General features: G+C 37.1%; 1 protein-coding gene across 1 annotated transcript in view; it reads left to right on the forward strand.

Moving 5' to 3' along the window:
- The window catches only part of LOC129495517 (PH domain leucine-rich repeat-containing protein phosphatase 1-like), a 209,174-nt gene that overhangs the window by 126,546 nt on the left and 63,034 nt on the right, over positions 1-19,594 (forward strand). Inside the window, exon 4 of the mRNA XM_055303106.1 lies at positions 3,105-3,271. Coding sequence (XP_055159081.1) covers positions 3,105-3,271 — 167 coding nt within the window. The remainder of the gene's footprint in view (positions 1-3,104; positions 3,272-19,594) is intronic.

Genomic DNA, 19,594 nt, shown 5'->3' on the forward strand with positions numbered 1-19,594 from the left:
ATAAAAAAAAAGAAAACAAACAAATTAACAAAACCTTGGTGACTTTAAAACAACAGAACTTTATGCAGAAGTCCAAAATCAAAGTGTTGGCACGACCATACCCCTCAGAAGGTTCTAGGGGAGAATCCATTCCTTGCCTCTTCCAGCTTCTGGTGGCTCTAAACATTCTTTAGCTGGTGGCCTGTATTTCTCTGGTCTCTGCCCTCATGTGGTCACATAGACTTCTCTTCTTCTGTGTCTCCCTTAAACTCCTTCTGCCTCTCCCTTAATAAGGATACACATAATCATACTTAGGGCCCACCTGCATAATCCAGGATGAGCACCTTCTCTCAAGATCCTTAAGAAATGCTTCTTGTCATATAAGGTAATATTCACTCTTGCCATGTAAGATAATATTTATAGACTCCAGGGATTAGGATGTGGAAATCTGTGGTTTTGTCTATATCAAATCCTTTTTGGGGCCATGATTCAGTGCACTACAGTGGGTTTAAGGGGGTCCTTGGAAGAGTTGTTGTCCCTGGTGTACCACCTAGTAGAACACTGAATGCAAGGAAAGCCAGAAGGCTACTCTCATCCATTTTCTTCTTTAACTGAAATTTTCATTGAAATTACACTTTTTTAAAAATTAAACACACAGAAGAGCACAAAGAATAATATTACAGTTTCCATGTACTTGTCTTCCCCAGTTGTTAATGTGTTCCCATAGTTCTTCATATCTTCCACTGTCCTCTTATAAGGAAATAATCATTACAGATAAATTCCAAATCTCCTATCTTCTCGTTCCTATTTCCTTTTCCTTCCTTATCCATCTAGAAGCAGTCACTATCGTTAATTTGGCGTGTGACCAATGTATGGTTTATGCAGTTAATAGTTACTGCTTCATAACTATTTATACATGTTATATGGAGTCTTGTGTGTTTGTGTTTTCTCCCTCTCTCCTGGCTTCACAATATATAAATCTCAGAGAAGGCCTCTGGTTAGCCTAGCTTATTAGTACCTGTTGGATCAGTCTGTGGGTTCAGTAGATGGGGTATTCTGGTTGCTGAAGCCTGGAGAATATGCCTACCCCTATGGCCAGAGGGTCAGCATGCTTTGTTCTTGGGATCTCAGGTGTTGGAAGGATTGCTATAGGAATATATGGAAAAAGGATTTGAGGTAGACAAAAACACAGATTTCCACTTGAGTTTTAAGTTTGAGCTTGAACATTAGGTCCTCTGGGAAGCCTTCCTTGACTTCCTAGATCATACTCTGTGTCCTTGTACTTCTGATTATTGTAACCATTATTATGTAGTACCTTAAGTCCTCTCTCCTTCTCTTGAAGTGTGTTCACTCAGGGTGGAGACTGTGCTGCCTTGTTTACTGTTGTACTGTAGGAGATAGAAGGCCTGGCACACCATTGTGTGCTCAACATCTGTGCACCCGCGCTTCCTGTGAACAGGTTCCTGTGAGTGTTTGCACCTGCCTTTCAGGCACATTACATTCCTCAAGGCTCTTCTCACATCTTTTGGTGTATGTGGGTGATTTGGCCCTATTTGGGATTCCCTCCCTCCCTCCCTTCCTTCCTTTCTTCTGTGGTAAACAATTTCTTCTTTTTCTTTTTTAATAGTGAAAATTCAAGAAAAGATATGGTTGCTAAGCAAACTCAGACTTGCTCTGTAAAGTCTTTTGAATTGAGCCCTGCCAAGCTGTTTTTACCCCACTCTCCCCTTAGCTCTATATGTGCACAGTAATTTCCTTCTAACCTCAAATATGCTATCAGCAGAATAGTTTTTATGCAAATTTACTTCTGAATACCTTTTTAGTGTCAGGAGAATTTGGATTTCAGTAGATGTAAGATGTGAATCATTCTATTTGGCAGTACTGCTAATACTAATAGCGATAGTACTAGCAGTCACTGTGTATTGAATGCTGTTTCTGTGCCGTCTTGTAGATGTCACCCTTACACCTGTTACACAGATGTGAAAACTGGAGCTTGTGGGGGCTCTGTGATTGGTTCAGGTTCTCTCAGCTCCTACTTGGGGGAACTGGAATGTAAAGTTGCACATGGACCCCAGAGTCGCACTCCTGAAGACCATGCCCTACTGCTTTCTGTAACTGGGAAAGAAAAAGCTGGAGTTTGGTAATAGAAGAGGACATCAGATTGATCATAGTTAAGGAGTGATGTTTCTACCATAAAGCTTTGGTAAAAATAAAGAGCATGAGGGAGAATCAACCCAGAGCTTAGAACAGAATTCCCATAGAATTCTCATGGCCTCTCTGAGGAGAGAAGCCAAGGTGTGTGTCAGAGGGACTGAAGCCACATACAGAGGCATAAAGTGGCACCACATGACCTGAAATATGGGAGAAAGCATTTGAGAAATACAGATCATCCAGTGCTCTGTCTCTAGCATGCTAGTTGGTCTTTGGCCCTGGGACTCTCACCACAATAAGTCATTCAACCATGAAGGCTTTGACTATGTGGATAAATGATCAGACAGAAAATAAATTTTCCTTAGAATACTTGCATGAAGCAAAGCACAATAAATTTGTCAGCATCTCACTGAAGCTTTGTGCGAGAGATAACCCGAGAAGTTGAGAGCAAGCAGGCAATGGAATCTGATCATATGCTACCATTACTATTAAAGATGTGTACAAGGCCATGGATACTACTTTTATTTGTGCTGTTTTAAATCTGTATATTCAAGGGCTTTGATAGATTCCATCTAGACCTTAGTGTCTATCTCTTAACCCAGTATTTATTCTAGAGTCTTGTATTATTTAGCTCTGAATTCTCTTACCATGAATGTTTTCAGGAACTTAACCCACGGTTGGAGGAGATTACTGGTATCACTGAACCTGATAGGATAATCTGTGCTTTTTGTAACCTGTCTCCTATACCAGGTTACTCTAAGTGCCTCCCAGGCAGGGACACTGTTTTCCGCTTTTATGGTACCTGACTCAATTCTATAGTAAGTAAATACTCTACTGGTTTATATTTGGACTACTAGTGGCACTTGTATAATATGTCTGTGTTCTCAATGGGGTCATTATATTTCCATCCATAGAGGGCATCTGTAGGATAAATGGAGGGTATTAAAATCAGGCTGGGTTTTATCCCCCTCCAGGTTGCATCACAGCGCATTAGCTCAGTGGACCTCTCATGTTGTAGCCTGGAGCATCTGCCTGCCAACCTCTTCTACAGCCAAGACCTCACTCATCTCAACTTAAAACAAAACTTCCTAAGGCAAAATCCCTGCCTGCCAACTGCCAGGGGGCTCAACGAACTGCAAAGGTGAGCATACAGAAATGGGTAGCTTCTGATTGTTTCTTGAATATTCTGGCTTAAAAAGCTAAAAAAGCGTGTAACTTTCTCTTTCAGAGGGCAGAGTAATAGGATTTTATGAAAGTAAGGATATTATCAATTCCATCTGAATTTTTTTCAAGGTCCCTGCCTTTGAAATAAATGATTTATGATATTCATTAACTGGATAGATTTATGTAAGAAGAAGATTTCTCTTGAAAACACTTGATCTACAAATGAATCTGTGTGTGATATCTGTTACTTCTGAACTACAGATTAAACTATTACTTTTGAAAGTTATAAAAAGTACATTTTTTTTTTCTGTGAAAAAACATTTCCCTACCAGTTTAAGAATTAAGGTTTAAATCCACTAATACCAGATCATCTGGGTGATTAGCGTGTAGGTTTCAAGAGTTAACTGTTAGATGAAAACAGTCTGCTTTATAACTGGAGAGAAGGGACTTTATTTGCATGTACCTAAAACAGATTTAAGAATTTACTATATTCATTTACTTTTTAGAGCAACAATCATTCTTGATTCTGTGGTAAATTAAGCCTCTTATATATTTGTTGCAGATATATAAGACTATAACCTCAGAAGACTGTAACTCTTAAATAAACAATGAATTGTTCATTTGTTCTAAATGGCAGATAATGATCTGAGATTAAACTATGGTAACACCATCGTGATTATGTGTTCATGGTTTTTAATATTCAGGAAGAATAACCCAGTATGTGTTTATTATAAAGTTTGTGCTATGTGTAATTGGAAAAGAGGAGACTGTTCTAATGGTCTTTTCAGACAAATGTGAATAGTCTTCTTTGATACTATACCAAAACTTGACAAGTGGTCATTTCGTAAATGTTGATTCCAGCATTGAATCTAAAACCCTGTTGTTAAACCTTAAAAAATTCTTTTACATTAGCTTCTGTTGATCTTTCTTGCACTTTGATTGGGTCCTTGCCCATGCATCATTTTGCTGCATTAATTATTGGTCATTTGGGAAATACTGGTTCATTAGATAATGGAGATATTCCAAATGTTAACGCATTTTATTGTGCAATTTTAAGATACCACAGTTGTTAATACCACCACTGATCTCATCAGAAAAATCTTTAAGTATTGGGAAGTTCTCAAGTTCACGGTGGAAGTAAGTTTTCCAAAATTTTGATTTTCATTTGGAAGCTGTCCTTGGCAACAAATACCGTCAGTTGTTTTTCCTGAAATGACCTTCTCACTTCATTGTAGAGAAAATGTCTGCCAAATACCCAAGTCTGAATAATGAATATGTCAGTTGTTCTTTCACATAAAAGTGATATTCCATGAATTATTGACTAGTTTGGCTCACGGCTCAGATAATCATACAAGTGTTTTCTTTGAGATAACCATCATATTTTAGTATACAGCAGAGGTGCTTTTGTGTACTTCCCATTTTGTATCCCAGAAAATAAAAAAGATGTATTCAGGGGTCAAGATGTAATACAAATAACTTTGTTACATTGTGAAGGACATTTCTAAGTAAAACTAGCATTACAAATTACTATTTTTAGATTTATTTTTAACTGAAATATAGTTGACATAGATTTGTTTCAGGTGTACAGTGTAGTAATTTGACAATTACAAAATGCTCACCACAAGATAGCCTCTGCCACTGTACAAACTATACACTATTATAGTATTATTGACTGTATTTCCTGTGCTGCATACAAGTAATTTTAAAGAGTATTTTTGCTGTGATTACCTGAAGAAAAGAATATGGTGAAAACAGACCGTTGGGTGCTGCACTTATTTGGTTATTTAGGCAGTAAGAACTCCAAGAAGGATATTGTACTCAAGCACTTCCCAACTTTTTCCCTGTAGCAAATGGGTACAATGAGAGGAAACCACAGTGAAATCCTTGAACTTCAGTTTTTATGTGCCCTATGTGTTGATAATAATAATTTTACTGACACTACCATAATAAAGTTACTATGATTTTTCTGCCTAAGTATTAATTATATCATGATTCAGTCTGTTTTTGTTTTTTTGGGTTTTTTTTTCAGTCTGTTTTTGAAGTTTAAAATGATTTTGAAATATTTTTGTGTATTTTTTTTAAAGGTTTAGTTCATTTATTTGAGAGAGAGCGCAAAAGTAGAGTAGGGGAGAGAGAAAAAAAGAGGGTGGGGAAGGAGGGAGAGAGAATCTGAAGGAGACTACCTGCTGAGCTCTGAGCCTGACACAGGCTCTGATTCCAAGACCCTAAGATCATGACCTGAGCCAAAATCAAGAGTAGGACAGTCAACTGAGCCACCCAGATGCCTCTTGTATAGCCTCTTGTAAGCCTGATAGCAGTGCAGGCTTCTGCATTTCCACTACAGAACTTCAAGAACTTGATATCCTAATATTGAATACTAAGACATCAGCAAAGGGGCATTAGAATTCATTCAAACCAAAGCTCTCATTTTAGAGATGAGTGAATGGAGAACATAAATGTCAAATTCAGATTAATAGTTACCTGCTGTGAGGCAGTGTAGGGGGGTCAGATTGGGGAATGATCTGAAGAGGGTTTCAACCATATCCATCATATTTATTTCTTTAAAAAAATTAGAAGCAGGGATCCCTAGGTGGCGCAGCGGTTTGGCGCCTGCCTTTGACCCAGGGCGCGATCCTGGAGACCCGGGATCGAATCCCACGTCGGGCTCCCAGTGCATGGAGCCTGCTTCTCCCTCTGCCTGTGTCTCTGCCTCTCTCTCTCTCTCTGTGTGACTATCATAAATAAATAAAAAAAAATTTAAAAAAAAAAAATTAGAAGCAAATATGGCAAATAGTAATACTTGAAAAAGCTAAATAATGGATATTTGGATGATCATTATTTTTTTTTTGTATTTCTCTATTTGCATGTTACATGATAATTTCAAATTTTTTTTTAATTTCAAAATTTAAAACCTAGACATAAAATCAAAATGCTTCTCATTCCATAAGGAAATACGATGCTCCCAAAGAGCCAGCATTTGTGAACTAAACAAATAAATACCCAGGTGAAAGGATATTTGGGACATTGCCCTGCTTGTTTTTTAGTTCTTTCAGAGCTTTCTGATTGGCTTTCTGTATCTGTGGATCCTACATCTGTAAATTTCTTTTTAATTCTCCCCCTTCTCCTGTGCTCCTCATCCCTCAGCATATGGCCTCTCCACCAGCTGTTGGAGGAAGCACTTCTCTGCTCTCACCTGGATCTGGCAGGAGCTTTGTGTCATTCTCCTGCTCTAATACACCCTCTCTCGTTTTCTTAGAAGTCTGCTATTTTGTACATTCCTTGGTTTTGTTTTATAGTTTAAAATTTAAACTTCTTTTTCCATCAGAATAACATCCTATGTAGATTTTTAAAAAAATCTTAACAAACAACAAGACTTAAAATAAGATATATGTGCATGGAACTCCAGCCCATCCTTAAACCCCAGCCCTGCCCCAACCACTTTTGAGTCTTTTGGCTCTTTTTTGCTATTTTCCTCCACCTTCAAAAGGACTCTGGATGTATTGCTATTTTAGGTTGGTGGGTTTTATTTTTTTTGTTGTTTTGTTTTGTTTTGTTTGTTATTGGACATTATATATTGACTTAGTATGGAAGGTGAAGATTTAACTCTTTGACATTGTCACACCATCTGCACAAACTGCTGCTCCTCCTGTTCCCTCAGTGGATTCCTGTCAGTTTGTCCTTATTGTGAGTGTGGAGCTGTGGGCCACATTTAAGGCACTTAAATGCAGTGATTATATTTTCTCTCTTGTGCTGACTGGAGAGTAATCTCTCACTTGTGTACTTTTTTTCTCTAGTCTTCTAAGTTTTCTGACAGAACTCTAACATTCTTCTTGACACCTTTTTCTCGGACACTTCTTTCCTCCCAGAATTAGGGTAGCTACCTGCCCTGTAAGCCTGCTGCACAGCTGGCGTCCTCAAATGACCTTCTGTCATTTTCCTGGTGGTTCTCATCTGCTCTGTGTTGGACCTGGAGTTTGCTGACATCTAGTAACTTGAAGAAAGACTTACTTTACTTCCTCTTTTTAATGGAATACCTTCCTGAGAAAAGAGACATGGGAGACCAATTTATAAGACACTTTGCATATCTGAAAATATTTTTCTCTCCCACTTGGATGGTTACCTTGGCTGGCTTCTAGGTAGGAAAACATGTACCCTTAGAATTTTGAAGCCAGTGTACCCTTATGATCTAGGGGCTATAGTTGCTATTAAAAAGTGTTATGCTATTCTGATTCCTCTCCTTGTAGGTGATCTTTTTTCCTCTTTTGTTTACTTGTTTGTTTTAAACAACCTCCAGAAGATTTTAGGATCTTCTTTTTATGGCACTCTTAATTTCATCCATTATGAGGGACAGTCAATCTGAAAAAATTATGTCCTTCAGTTCTGGAAAACTTTCCCATTCTGTTTTTTGATCGTTTTCTTCCCCATCTTGGTTTTCTCTTGTCTTCCCCTGAATTCCTGTTAGTTAGGTGGGACCTCCTTCTTTATCCTCTAATTCTGTAATTTTCCTATCTCTTTGCCTTAATGCCCTATTTCTTGACAGATGTTCTCTACTTTATCTTAACCCTTCTGAAGTTCTGCTGTCTTTATTTTTCAATAGCTCTTTCTTGTTTTTTTTTTAATTTGTGTGCATTTTAATAGCATTCTCATCTTTTTTTCATGGGTGCATGTCTTCTGTTTCTGAGGAAATTAAAGTTATGTCCTTCTTGCACTGTTTTTCCCCCCTGTTTGTGTAGGTGTCTGACTGTTGTGTTAGAAAGGTAACTATTTGGTGGCTCTTTGCTCTCTGTTCCTATTTAATGGTAAGTCACTGAAGTGAGTTGGGTACCGTGATATGTGGGCAGGACTTTTCCACCATATAGCTTCCCTATCATGGCTATCAGGGGTGAGCTCGTGGTTTCACTGGGGGAACTTCCAGAGACAATATCTGTGGATCTTTTGCCTAAGGCATGTCAGTTTTACTTGGAGGAATCCTTTGGTCTTCTCTGTGGGCAATGCATGCCAAGATTCAGAGGCAGAGTGATTGGAAGACAGCTGGAATCTCAAGGTATAGTGTGTGGATTTTTAATTGTTCCCTGTTTTCAGAACAGTGTTTTCTACTCTGCCTGAGGTCTTTGAGCCAGAGACTCTCCGGTTCAGTTTCTTCCAGGGAACAAACTGTCTTCTGCTGGAGCTGGGAAGAGGATCTGGGGTCTAATTCTTCCTTGTATGACCTCATGAAGTCTTTTTGTAGAAGTATAACAAAAACATAGAAAAGGCAGAAGTATAAGTGCACAATATGGTGGGTTTCCACTAAGTAAACACATCCATGTGACCAGTACCTGTATGAGAAATAGAATATCTAGCACCCCAGAAGCCTTCCTGTGCTCTCCTCTAAGTACCCCAAAGATAATCACTATCCTAACTTTTAACACCATAAATGAGTTTTTCCTGTTTTTGTACTTGATATAAATGGGTAGGTAGTATGTAGTGTTGTTCAACTTCTTTCATTTATGGTTTTTTTTTTTTTTTTTTTTTTAAGAAAAGCAAACAAAGCATATGAAGGTACACATTACTAGTTTGTACTTTATTGGGTACAGTATAAAGCCATGTCTTTCACTTAAGGTGGAAGATTTTACAGTTTTACACTGCAACAAAGGTTTCTGTTTTCTTTCTGTTGCTTTATGCCTGGGGGAGATGGAATGAGGGAACTTGGTTTGTGGGGGGCTTCTGAGCAACTGGTGAAGCTGCTGTTGTGTTGCCCTTTGGAAAACAAATGGGCTTTAGGCCAGTTTTTTTTTTCTACCATTTATTACTATCCACATTGTCCAAGAAATGTTTTATTGCAAAGTTCTCAAAGTAATGAATCTGTAAGTATGTAATACACATACACGCACTTTGTGCTATATTATAAGTTATATATTTTAAACTAACAGACTCCAAAAAAATTAATGTAGCTTTTATATTCCGATAAAATTAATATACATTTGAGATATGCCATATATTAGTTGCTTATTTTTATTCATGCATTTAAGGAATTTGTGCTAATTTCGAGTGTGTGTTTCATTGTGAATATGTTAGAGAGGTACCAGAGGGGGACTTATTTTGTTTTTACCTAAGTTTCAAGGAATGAATTTTTAGATTACAAAGTTAGGGTAGATATCCAGGGAGTAACTTTAAGTACAGTGCATTTATAACAGGTAGGAGTTCTGTGACTTTTTGTCTTAACCACATATCCCCTTAATTTTTCTTCCTATTGGAAATTCTTGCCTTAAATAAATGAGCTGTTTTACAGAACATTTACGTTGGTATTTCCAGCAGCATTCTAAATCTGGAAAGATGGCATGCTGATGTACACACATAGGCCAGCAGTTTCAGAGGCAAAACATTGTTCTTGGAACGACCACTGTTTGTTTTTCCTTTATTGGCATTGGAACTCTTCAAGTTAGTTTTCAAAATATAGAGGAGAGGCAAAATCAGAGTGATTTTTGGTGGTTTAATGGTTTCTTTCCTGATGATGTATGTCACTATTAATTATGCATTATTTACCTCTATTTTATTAATAGATATAGTACTTTACTTACAGTAGCCACATCTCCATTTAGATGACCCAGATGGTATTAGTACTAAGATTATTATTATTTGCAATGGAGAATTTTAAAAAATAAAATATAATAAACTTCTTTGTAAAGTCATGAAGAGGATGACCTTTTTGCTGGTTTAAGTTCAAGGAATATAACTTTCCTTCCCATGTCTTAATTTTATTGTTTTTAATACTGTACTAAAGCAGTATGAACTTGTGCAAAATTAAATTAGGGTTCAAACATATTACTGTACTGATAAATCTAGCTCTTTTAAAATTACCATTTATTAAGGTTTTGTGGGTAATAATACTGCATTAAGGGATCTAGAGCTTGTAAGGGATGACAGATCAGAGAGTTCTTTTATGGTAATAGCACAGTGTTTCAAAGAGCAAGCTCAAAAGCAATTTGATGTTAATAATTTGTATGCACCTGTTTCTGGTAGCTTTGTCCATGGTACTTGGAAAGTTTGCTACTTCATTTAAACTTAAATATCCTCATCTTAGATAATTTTAATTTATTAATCACTTCTGCCTATCACCTTTATAGATACGCCTATGTTTTAATATTTGACAAATTGGTAATAATTAAAACATACTTAAATTGCTTAATTCTGTATTTTGAAAATTAGACAAAGTATATAATAATCACTCTCTTAAATACAAATTGATTATGTTTCAGTTGTTTTGATGGCTGGTGGTTGTCTGTCACTTCCACCCATTAATAAGGGAAGCAAATCTGATTTCCAGCTCTTGCTATTTTTAGGTGAGTTGGTATAGAGAAACAAATTTAGCACAGCTAGAGGGGCCCAGCAAGTTCTAGGAATGGAGTTGCTTTTTTCAGTAGGAGGATTATTAACTTTAATTTCAGTAGAAGTTGGGGTTTCAAATTATTTGGTAAATCATGTATCTCTACAAAATTTTTAATGTATTTTTTACCATATGTGTTCCTAAAATAGGCCAAAAAAATATAATTCCCCTTAGATTTACCACCTTCAGACTTTTTTTTTTTTTTTTAACATTCTTCTTTGGATACTGAACTTTGTTATTGTTTTGTTACTATGCTCCTCACAGTTTCACAATATTTTATGCAATAGTTAAAACTGCCCTCCCAAAGATGTAATGCGTAGGAATAGCAGTATTGCTTCAACTTGTAAACAATTTGATGTTGCATTTAATTTTTGTCTGAATGACTTTCAGTGTAGGTACTGATTGTAAGGAAAGAGTTGACTTCAGCCTGTCACCGTTTTTGGTTTTGGTTTTTGTTCTTTATTTCTTACTGTTTTCTGTATTTATCTTGTTTGCTTTGAATTCTTAGGGAGCAGGGATCTGTTCTTCCTCAGAGGAAGGATCTACTACCAGATGGGCCATTAAATACCTACGTGGTAAACGAATGACTGTGTGAACGAATGGTGGTGGAAATTGTCTTTATTCATTCAGCTCTGTGTTAAGTATATCCTCTTTCTTTGCAAAAGGTATTTGTAGCCATGTGTAGAAGGAAGGGAGACTGGTAATTAATCCTTAATGTGTTTCTTTGGTTGAAGTTAAGATGAGAGGACAGCCTGTGGGGTTAGGTGATTCAGAAAAGATTACAAAGATGGTAAGAAGGGATTTGAAGTTGGAAAAGGAAACATTAGATTTTAAACAGACAATATGATATTGGACTGCTTTAAAAAAAAAAAAGTCTACGAGTCTATTCACCATTCTCTAAACATACTTCACCTTCACCTTGCAAAAGAATGTGCCTCTCCTGCTTCTCATCCACCAGACTACCCAGTGAAACCTCCTTCCCTTCAAAGCACGTTTGTAGTGACCTTTGCTTTTTGAAGCTTTTAGTTATTTCCCATTTCCATGTGACCTTTTTGTCTTCTGAGTCGTTAGCTTTCTCTGTACTTGATGCATTTACCAAGTATACCTTTTATAATAAACAATTGAAAACTTCAAAAATCGCCATCTACGTGAACTCCTTGAGATCAGACATGGAGTTTCCTTATCTTTGTCTTCACTCTCTGCTTCTCCCCCACCCTATATTTAGCCACAGGATGTAATACATGGCAAGCCCCTTAATAAATATTTGTTGGATTGAATTGTTAGTTTTCCCATCACCAAGGATAATCAAAGGAATGTGATCCTAAAACTTTCAGAAAAGAGCATCAAAAAAACGCTTTAAACATTGGCACCATTTGGTATGTTTAGTGCTTGAGGTGACTATTTTAAGCCGACAGTAGTCCTTTAGAATGATTGTAGATCAATCATGTTACATTGTATGGCACCTGGAGATCAATTTCAAGAAACTTAGGAGTTAGTGTATAATTGTATCTTATAGACTATGGTATAAAATGGGTATAATGTAGCCTAAAATAAGGTAAAGATTACAGTTACCTCTAGGTCAAAGACAGCGTGAGTTAAAGACTTGGAGGAAAGAAGTGATTTGTTACCTGTTTAGAAGCAAAATGTGTTTTAGCTGAAAAGAAGAAGAAGGATGTTCAAATGGGAGAACAGTGAGGAGAAGGAATGAAGTTAAGTTGGGTGTGCAAGTGTGTGGGTGGAATAAAATGAAAGCTATGAAGAAATGAGCATTGAGAAACTCATAATTATGCCAGGAATTTATCAAATACCTTCTTCTTAGAAAGAAAGCTCAATATTCTACATTTTTAATCTCCATGGAATGGAAAACAAATGATCTTATTTCCTACTCTGATCTTTTGGGGATCTTGGCATTCCAGAGCTACCAAGTTATTCATGTTAATTACTTACCCATACCAGAAGTTCGTTTCCAGGTTTTTAAAGAGAGATTTTAATATTAATGTTTTTATCAGTAATTTCTGAAAACTCCCTTTTAATGGGAATAGTGATGATTCATTAACAGTAGAATCAGGAGCAGCATGCTAAAATGTTTTTGCAGCTCATTTGCCAGACAGAACTGCAGTACTTAGCCCAATTTCAGCTTCTTTGAAGATGCTCTGCCATATAAAAAAATACTACAAGTGAACAAGAGCTAACTGCTGCAGAAGGGATATGGCCAATGTATTAAAGAACACTTAGTGCAAGTGCTGCTCAGGGATGAATAACCTTGGGATGGAATTTCCACTACTGGGGTTTGGTGAGTCTTGCCAAGTGTGTAAGGAATTTCATAGACTAGGTCTAATGCCCTTCTTTCTGTTAACTCTTCCCAATACTGGAAGTTCCTTTATGATACAGCTTTGCTTTTCAGATGGAATTTTGATCCTCTTGGGAAGCTTTCCATTTCACACGATTCCCATTTTCCTCCCTGATCAAAGGAAAACCTTTCCATAGTGCTTGGGGCGCTGAGATTGTGTAGCCTTTGGTCTTCCCCTTGTTGTGGGCTCTTGACCTCATTTCTGAAAATAATAGCCAATTTTCCTCTTCCCTCACATGGTGCATGTAAAGGAGGGAGCTCAGAAAGAAACAAAAGATTTCTTTATCAGCCAGACTGTATTAAATTACAGTCTGCCCTGTTGACTTCTTGGGATCCTTTAAGATGTTTAACCTTTTTTCCCATTTAAATAAAAAGAAAGGAGGGATCTTCAGAAGCCTTGGCTTCATTCCAGTGAGGCGATTGTATTCTGGCCAATTCCATTCTTCCATTTGTTCTAGTTGAGCTCTTTGCTATACTCTGCAAGCTTTAACTTAACTGCAAGCGGTTAAAGTTGAACACAGTATTTGTAGGTATTTGTTATTCTGAGTGGTGACCAACTTTTCACTCTGCATATAGCTCTTGGACACAGTGATAAGCATGTAGGGAGAGGCCCACCAATGATGCTTATTTTGTGGTTTTTGATGATGAAGTGTTGTCACGACTTGGGAGCACAATTACTGTTGTTCCTGATGACTTCTGAAAAAAAGAAAAAAAAAAAAGCCAAAAAACCCTTGGTTGCCAATGGGAGAATGCTGAGGGAAACTCAGTAATGCCCCCTTCTCCCTCTCTCCTCTGCCTCAGGTCAGACAGCCACAGTTCACTCCTGAGCTCCTTCTGACCACATACATGCGTCACTTTGGAAAACAAATGATCCATGAGAGTCGTTATGCCTTAGAGTGCCTGTAATACTGATGTCGCTCACCATGCTCTCCATAGTAACAGAGCCCTGAATGGGAGGAGTCACACACCTGCTGTCATTTCCCACGGGGTGGGAGGGGTGGGGAGGTGGGGGGGGATGGGGTGGGGGAGTGTGGGGAGGTGGGGGGGTAGGATGATGGTGCCATTGCTGGCAGGATATTTCACAGTGGCTTCTCTCAAGGAGGGCACACCCATCCCTCCCTGGTGAAGTATTTGGGAAATGTAATTAACAAGAGAACCTTCGGGCAAGTCTGACTTTCCAAATAGTTTTCTTTTTTCCAATTGTAAGATTTCTGTCAGAATGCATCTTTCACCCCACAAAGAGCAATAGAATGTGTGTGTGTGTTTAGAATGGAAGCACAACAAGGAAAGCAGAGGTGTTCTGTGACTTGCATGATACATACAAAGCCATGCATCCTTGCAGAGATGATTTCACTCCCTTATTCAGATTTTTCATAGGTAAGTAGCAGCGTCTTCATCTGGAATTCAAGGCGCTCTGTACTTTATGTGCCCTTTAAGACCACAGTTCTTACTGCTTAACGCAATCATTTGCTCAGTGTTTCCTAAGTATACCCTGTATTTTTTGCCTTCCAAATCAGTGTTTCTCAAAATGTGATTTATGAAATACTTACCTCAGGATCACATGGAGGTATTTACAGGGAACGGAGATACCTTCTTTCCCTGCCATCCTTGCAGAGTCAGAACCTCTGCTGATGAGACCCAGGAAAATGCATTTTTAACAGCATATGCTAGATTTGAGAAACGGTCAGGTCATCCTGTTCTCCAAATTTGAACGTTCTCTCTTTCAATCCCCGTCTCACCATTAAACTCTTGTTTGTGTCCCTTGGCCAAAGTGAGTTTTCTCTTCTGTAAGTACTTACTATTTATGTTTTTGTTTTCCAGTGAGTTTTCACCTTGTGCTTTGTATTATAGCAGCTTTGCTCTCAAACTATTTTTAAGTTCCTGGAGGGTGAAAACTGTATGTAATTCACATTTGTATGCTTCACACACCTTTGTGCATAATAAGAACTGAGACAAAGTTTAGTGAATGGGTAGTTCAGAGTTTTATCATACCTAGTAAACTTTGGGTATTGGATTTTTTTCTATTAACCAGATATACTTGGTTTATTTGTGATGTGAGCTTAAGCTACTCCCGTCTAAGCACATTTTCATGATATAATTATTCTCTTTGACCTTAGCTTACGTTCACTTTCTCCTTTGGTAATCTAGTATCTTTGATAGAGATGTTATCTGGTTTTCATTTTTATATATCCATATATGACTCAACTGGGAGTTTATCCAAGTATACTTTATAAATCTTCTCCTTTTTTCCTCTTTGAGAAGAGGAATGGAAATAGCGATCTGTTTTCTGCTTTTTGCAGAAATATTTTTTACATTTTTGTTCTTTGTCCTACTAGTACGGTGGTTAATATTAAACATCTCTTGAATGATGTTGTAATTGAATTGGTTCTGAGCAGATCGCTTAATAAGAAAATGAGAACAGATAGTCATGAATAAAATGAGTAAAGAAACCATTTCATAGGAAAGATATGTTTAGCTGTAACATACCTCTTGTTTGTCTTCTTAATCATTATATTGCCAATTTATAAAAAATCAAAAAATGACAGATTTATGCTGCTTGTGACTCATTGTTTTGATGAATTTAGTTAGTGCAGAGTTACTGTAGATTACTGTAGATCTAGTGACTGCTCTTTCCACATGATTACCGTCTTATGATTTGGAGTGATTTTCTATAAAATATACTTCCTTGATTCATGGGAGCCTGCCCCTTTCATCTCCCTACCCCCACCTCCCCGTGGGTAGGAGCTCTCTTACTGGCTACATAGGGTTAACTTAGCCTAGGTCTGGCACAAAGCAAGTGCCAATAAGTGCCTCCTATTTGAATCATTTTAAAAGAGGATTAAAATAGAAATGTCTCTCTTTAGGGAATGCTTTAATTTGCATCCCTGCAATATGTCCATTGTAATCGTTGCCAATATGAGTGTTCTCGATTTCCTTGATTATTATTTTGCAAAAATTATGTCTGTGAATTGTAGCTTTGCTATACTTATTCTGTGGCAATTCTTAAGCAAATTTTTCTCAAATATAGTTTTATCCAAGATATGCATGCATTTATTTTTGTTTTCTAGTTATATGAAAAGGTGATATGCCTGTTTTGCTTGTACTGAGAGTCATTAATGGTGATTAGGATTAAGATAGAATGGTTTCTGTTTATTTTGGCTCAAGCATTGAGAAGCTGGTTGTGTGCCACATTAGCATTTGTACGCATGCTGAAACTACCAGAAGACCCTGGCAGGTGTTCACTGGCTCTGAGGCTGGTGGACTTTGTCCTGAAGGGACAACAGGAAAAAAAAAATCATTGCACCAAGAAGCCGAGAAGTCACCAATGAGAGTTCAATCCCAGGGCATCAGAGTTTGAGGGTGTGAAAGCTAAAAGGAGCTGAGTCATGACTTCTGAAGAGTAGATGTTCCTAGCAATCCTGAGGTAGGCCCAGTAACTTAAATGTGCCTTATGCCACTGCAACCACAGACAAGTCCGAAAGGAACGTAGGGCAAAAAATATTCTTTCTTTCCTTCTATATCCAGGAAAGACAGCCTTTGAAGTCTTTTGCAAATTGTTTTGTTCTCTTACATAAATACTATAGCTCTGGCTGCCCTATGTCATAATACCTGAATTAGGGCAAATATATTAAAACAAGGCTGTAGGACGAAGTTCACGCTAGAGGAATCAGAAGGAGGATAAATTAAAAAGTTGCTAACTGACATCTCTTTCACTCACTGATTTAACTAATCCTTCTCAAGGGAAAGTACATTTAATACACATTTTTTAAAAAGTACTTTGATACTCTTTCCAAGATGTATCCTTCTACAGATAAAAGGGACAAGTTACTCTGTCAGATGAATTGTTTAATTGAAGCATCTTATGGGCTCCAAGCTACAAGGTGGGCTCTTGGGAAGAACAAAAAACAAGGCATTTGATTTTATAAATTCTCTTGGAAAACAAGAAATAGAAACAAAAAGTAAACGTAACTTGTTTTTACCTATGCTTTTCTCTTTGTTTTGTTTGAACAGTAGTAGGCTATTTTTTCTTGTTCACTCTTCCCCTAGTGTATGAAATTGAATGAATATTGAAAACGGTGATTAATTTAAAAAATGGTGTTGGCATAATTAACTACTATACCAAAAAAAAAAAAAAGTAGATTTCTACCAAACAACACATGTAAGAAATAAATGCCAGGTGCAATAAAGATCTGAATGTACAAAATGGAATACATAAATACTAGGAAATATAGTGCCATCTTTTGTGCCATCTTCTGGGATGTGAATAAGAGGACCTTCCCAAGCAAGGTGAAAAATATAGACTCCATAAAGGAAAAGATTGCCAAATTTGAGCAAATAAAAATTAAAAATAGTATGTGTGCTGAGGTCATTAACGGAGTGGAGGAAAATGAACAGAAGGCTGGGGGTATCATGTGACACATATGCAGCATATGACATTGGGTGTGGCAGTTAATATTCAGGGAGCTGTCCTACAAATTGATAAGCTAAAGACAAATAACCCAATAGAAAAATGGGCAAAAGATATGAATATGTATTTTGAAGAAGATGAACTTCACAAAAAGATACCACTTTTTGCCCATCAGATTAGCCATACTGGAAAGAATGCTCACATTAAATGCTAGCAAAGGGAGCATGGAAAGGAATTGGGAGTTTGAATTTCTACAACATTTTGGTAATTTTGCAGTACATACTAAAATTTAAATTATACGTATTTTTAGACCCATCAGTTACACTTTTAGAAATACAGGTTCACAATCCCTTACCCAGTCCCTTACCCAAAACTCTTTAGGCCATTTGTGCTTCAGATTTCAGAGAGTTTCAGATTATTAAAGATAAATAGCACATATATCATATATTCTGTAACACCTCTAGCGTGCTTTGGGACTCCATAAGCAGACACATTTATATATCTAAAGAGAATAAATTCACATTAATACACCAGTTCAGGTCTGCTTTGGTCACCACATGAATCAGTGAAAATTTTTTCAATTTTTTAGAGCCTGTTGGATTTCAAAATGATGGGTAAATCATTGGGCACCCATAAATACTGCAAAATGAAACCATTGATGCACAGATAGATATGTTGAATTATTCCTTATAGCAAAACAAGACTGGGAGTATTCCTAATGTCAGTCAGTGAAGGGATGGGATCAATTGTGGTACCTTTGTGCTCTGTGTATTATGCAGCTATCAAAAGAGTGGAACTTTTACCTACTGTCTCAGAAAGATGATTTGTTTATAGTAGATGAGAAAACAAGTTATAGAAAAAATGTGAGTGATATAATCCCATTTAAAACATGGGGGAGGGAGGCTATCTCCTATTTATGCACATATGTGTTTTATAAGGAGGAGAAGCTTTCGAAGTCTGTATACTAGACTTGACGCTGTTTAACTCAGGGGGATGGGATTTGGAAGGAAGTAGGAGAGACTATTAATGTGATCTTTATATGCTTCTATAGTTTGACTTGTTAAAATGAGCATGTATTATTTTGGTAATCAAATAAAAGCAATCCTCTTAAAAGCTAATATAGTGAGTATTCCCAAGCACTGACAGTCTGGCAGCTCTCCACTAAAGTCCAGCCACTCTGAGCCATTAGAGAGCTGCTTTTCATAATTAATGGAAAGCAGGAGACTAAGCCCAGAGCTAGACTTACAACTCCAGCCCTCGAGTAGGTCCTTCATTACTTAATATTGGAGCCTAATAATTTCCAAAGTGTATTAGCATGTTCCCCCACAGGGAAAAAACAAGTGAAACATAGACTGTTACTATGAAATGGAAATCCAGTCACCAGGGAATCTTTTTCTAATTGACCCACTTGTAGTGAATAATAACTCCAGAAAATAATATTGATTTCTCTCTGTTAGAATCATTGAGTAAAACAAGCATGGTTTCCTCTTCATGAACGTAACATGTGACTCCCATTTAATCACATTGGGAATATGTTTAAAAACAAAAGTGCTTCCACCATACTGTTATTTTTACAGTCAAAGTTTTCTAATCTATCCTCAGTTCCTAAAAGGAAAATTACTAAAGATTTAGGTGGATCTAAAGCTAATTATTATGTCTCTGAATAGTCATCATACTATTTATTTGGTTTTGCTTCCTAAATATCCATAAAGAACTTTGTCCATTGAGTTTTGAGTGTGGATTGAATGGATACAAACTGAGAAAGGAGAAAGATTGAGAGTGTCTATGATCGTGACAAAACAAGCCCAAGAGGGGAAAGCATATGAAAATCAGCATTTGTATTTGTTTATTTTTCTCAACTTTGATATCAGGGACATTGGCTTTTTCTTTGCTGCCCTTGGAAAACATGGCTCCACTTCATTCTCTAAGGAGCACTTGCTCCCAAGTGGCTTTTCAGAAGCCAGAATGAAATAAGCTGATAGAGCTGCAGTTGATCTGTTTAAAGACCTATATACCTGTCTAATAGAGATAGGGAAATGGGATGCATAAATGTGATGCATTTTAACCTTTCAGGTTAATTTAAGAAACTAAGTACCCTTCCTTTTTGTAGTGGGAGTAACTTGGAAGATTATAGGTGGTAAATTTAGTGACTGAAGAAAACAATCCATTTCAAGCT

This window comes from Nyctereutes procyonoides, unplaced genomic scaffold (genome assembly GCF_905146905.1).
Source record: "Nyctereutes procyonoides isolate TBG_1078 unplaced genomic scaffold, NYPRO_anot_genome, whole genome shotgun sequence".
NCBI classification, from domain to species: domain Eukaryota; kingdom Metazoa; phylum Chordata; class Mammalia; order Carnivora; family Canidae; genus Nyctereutes; species Nyctereutes procyonoides.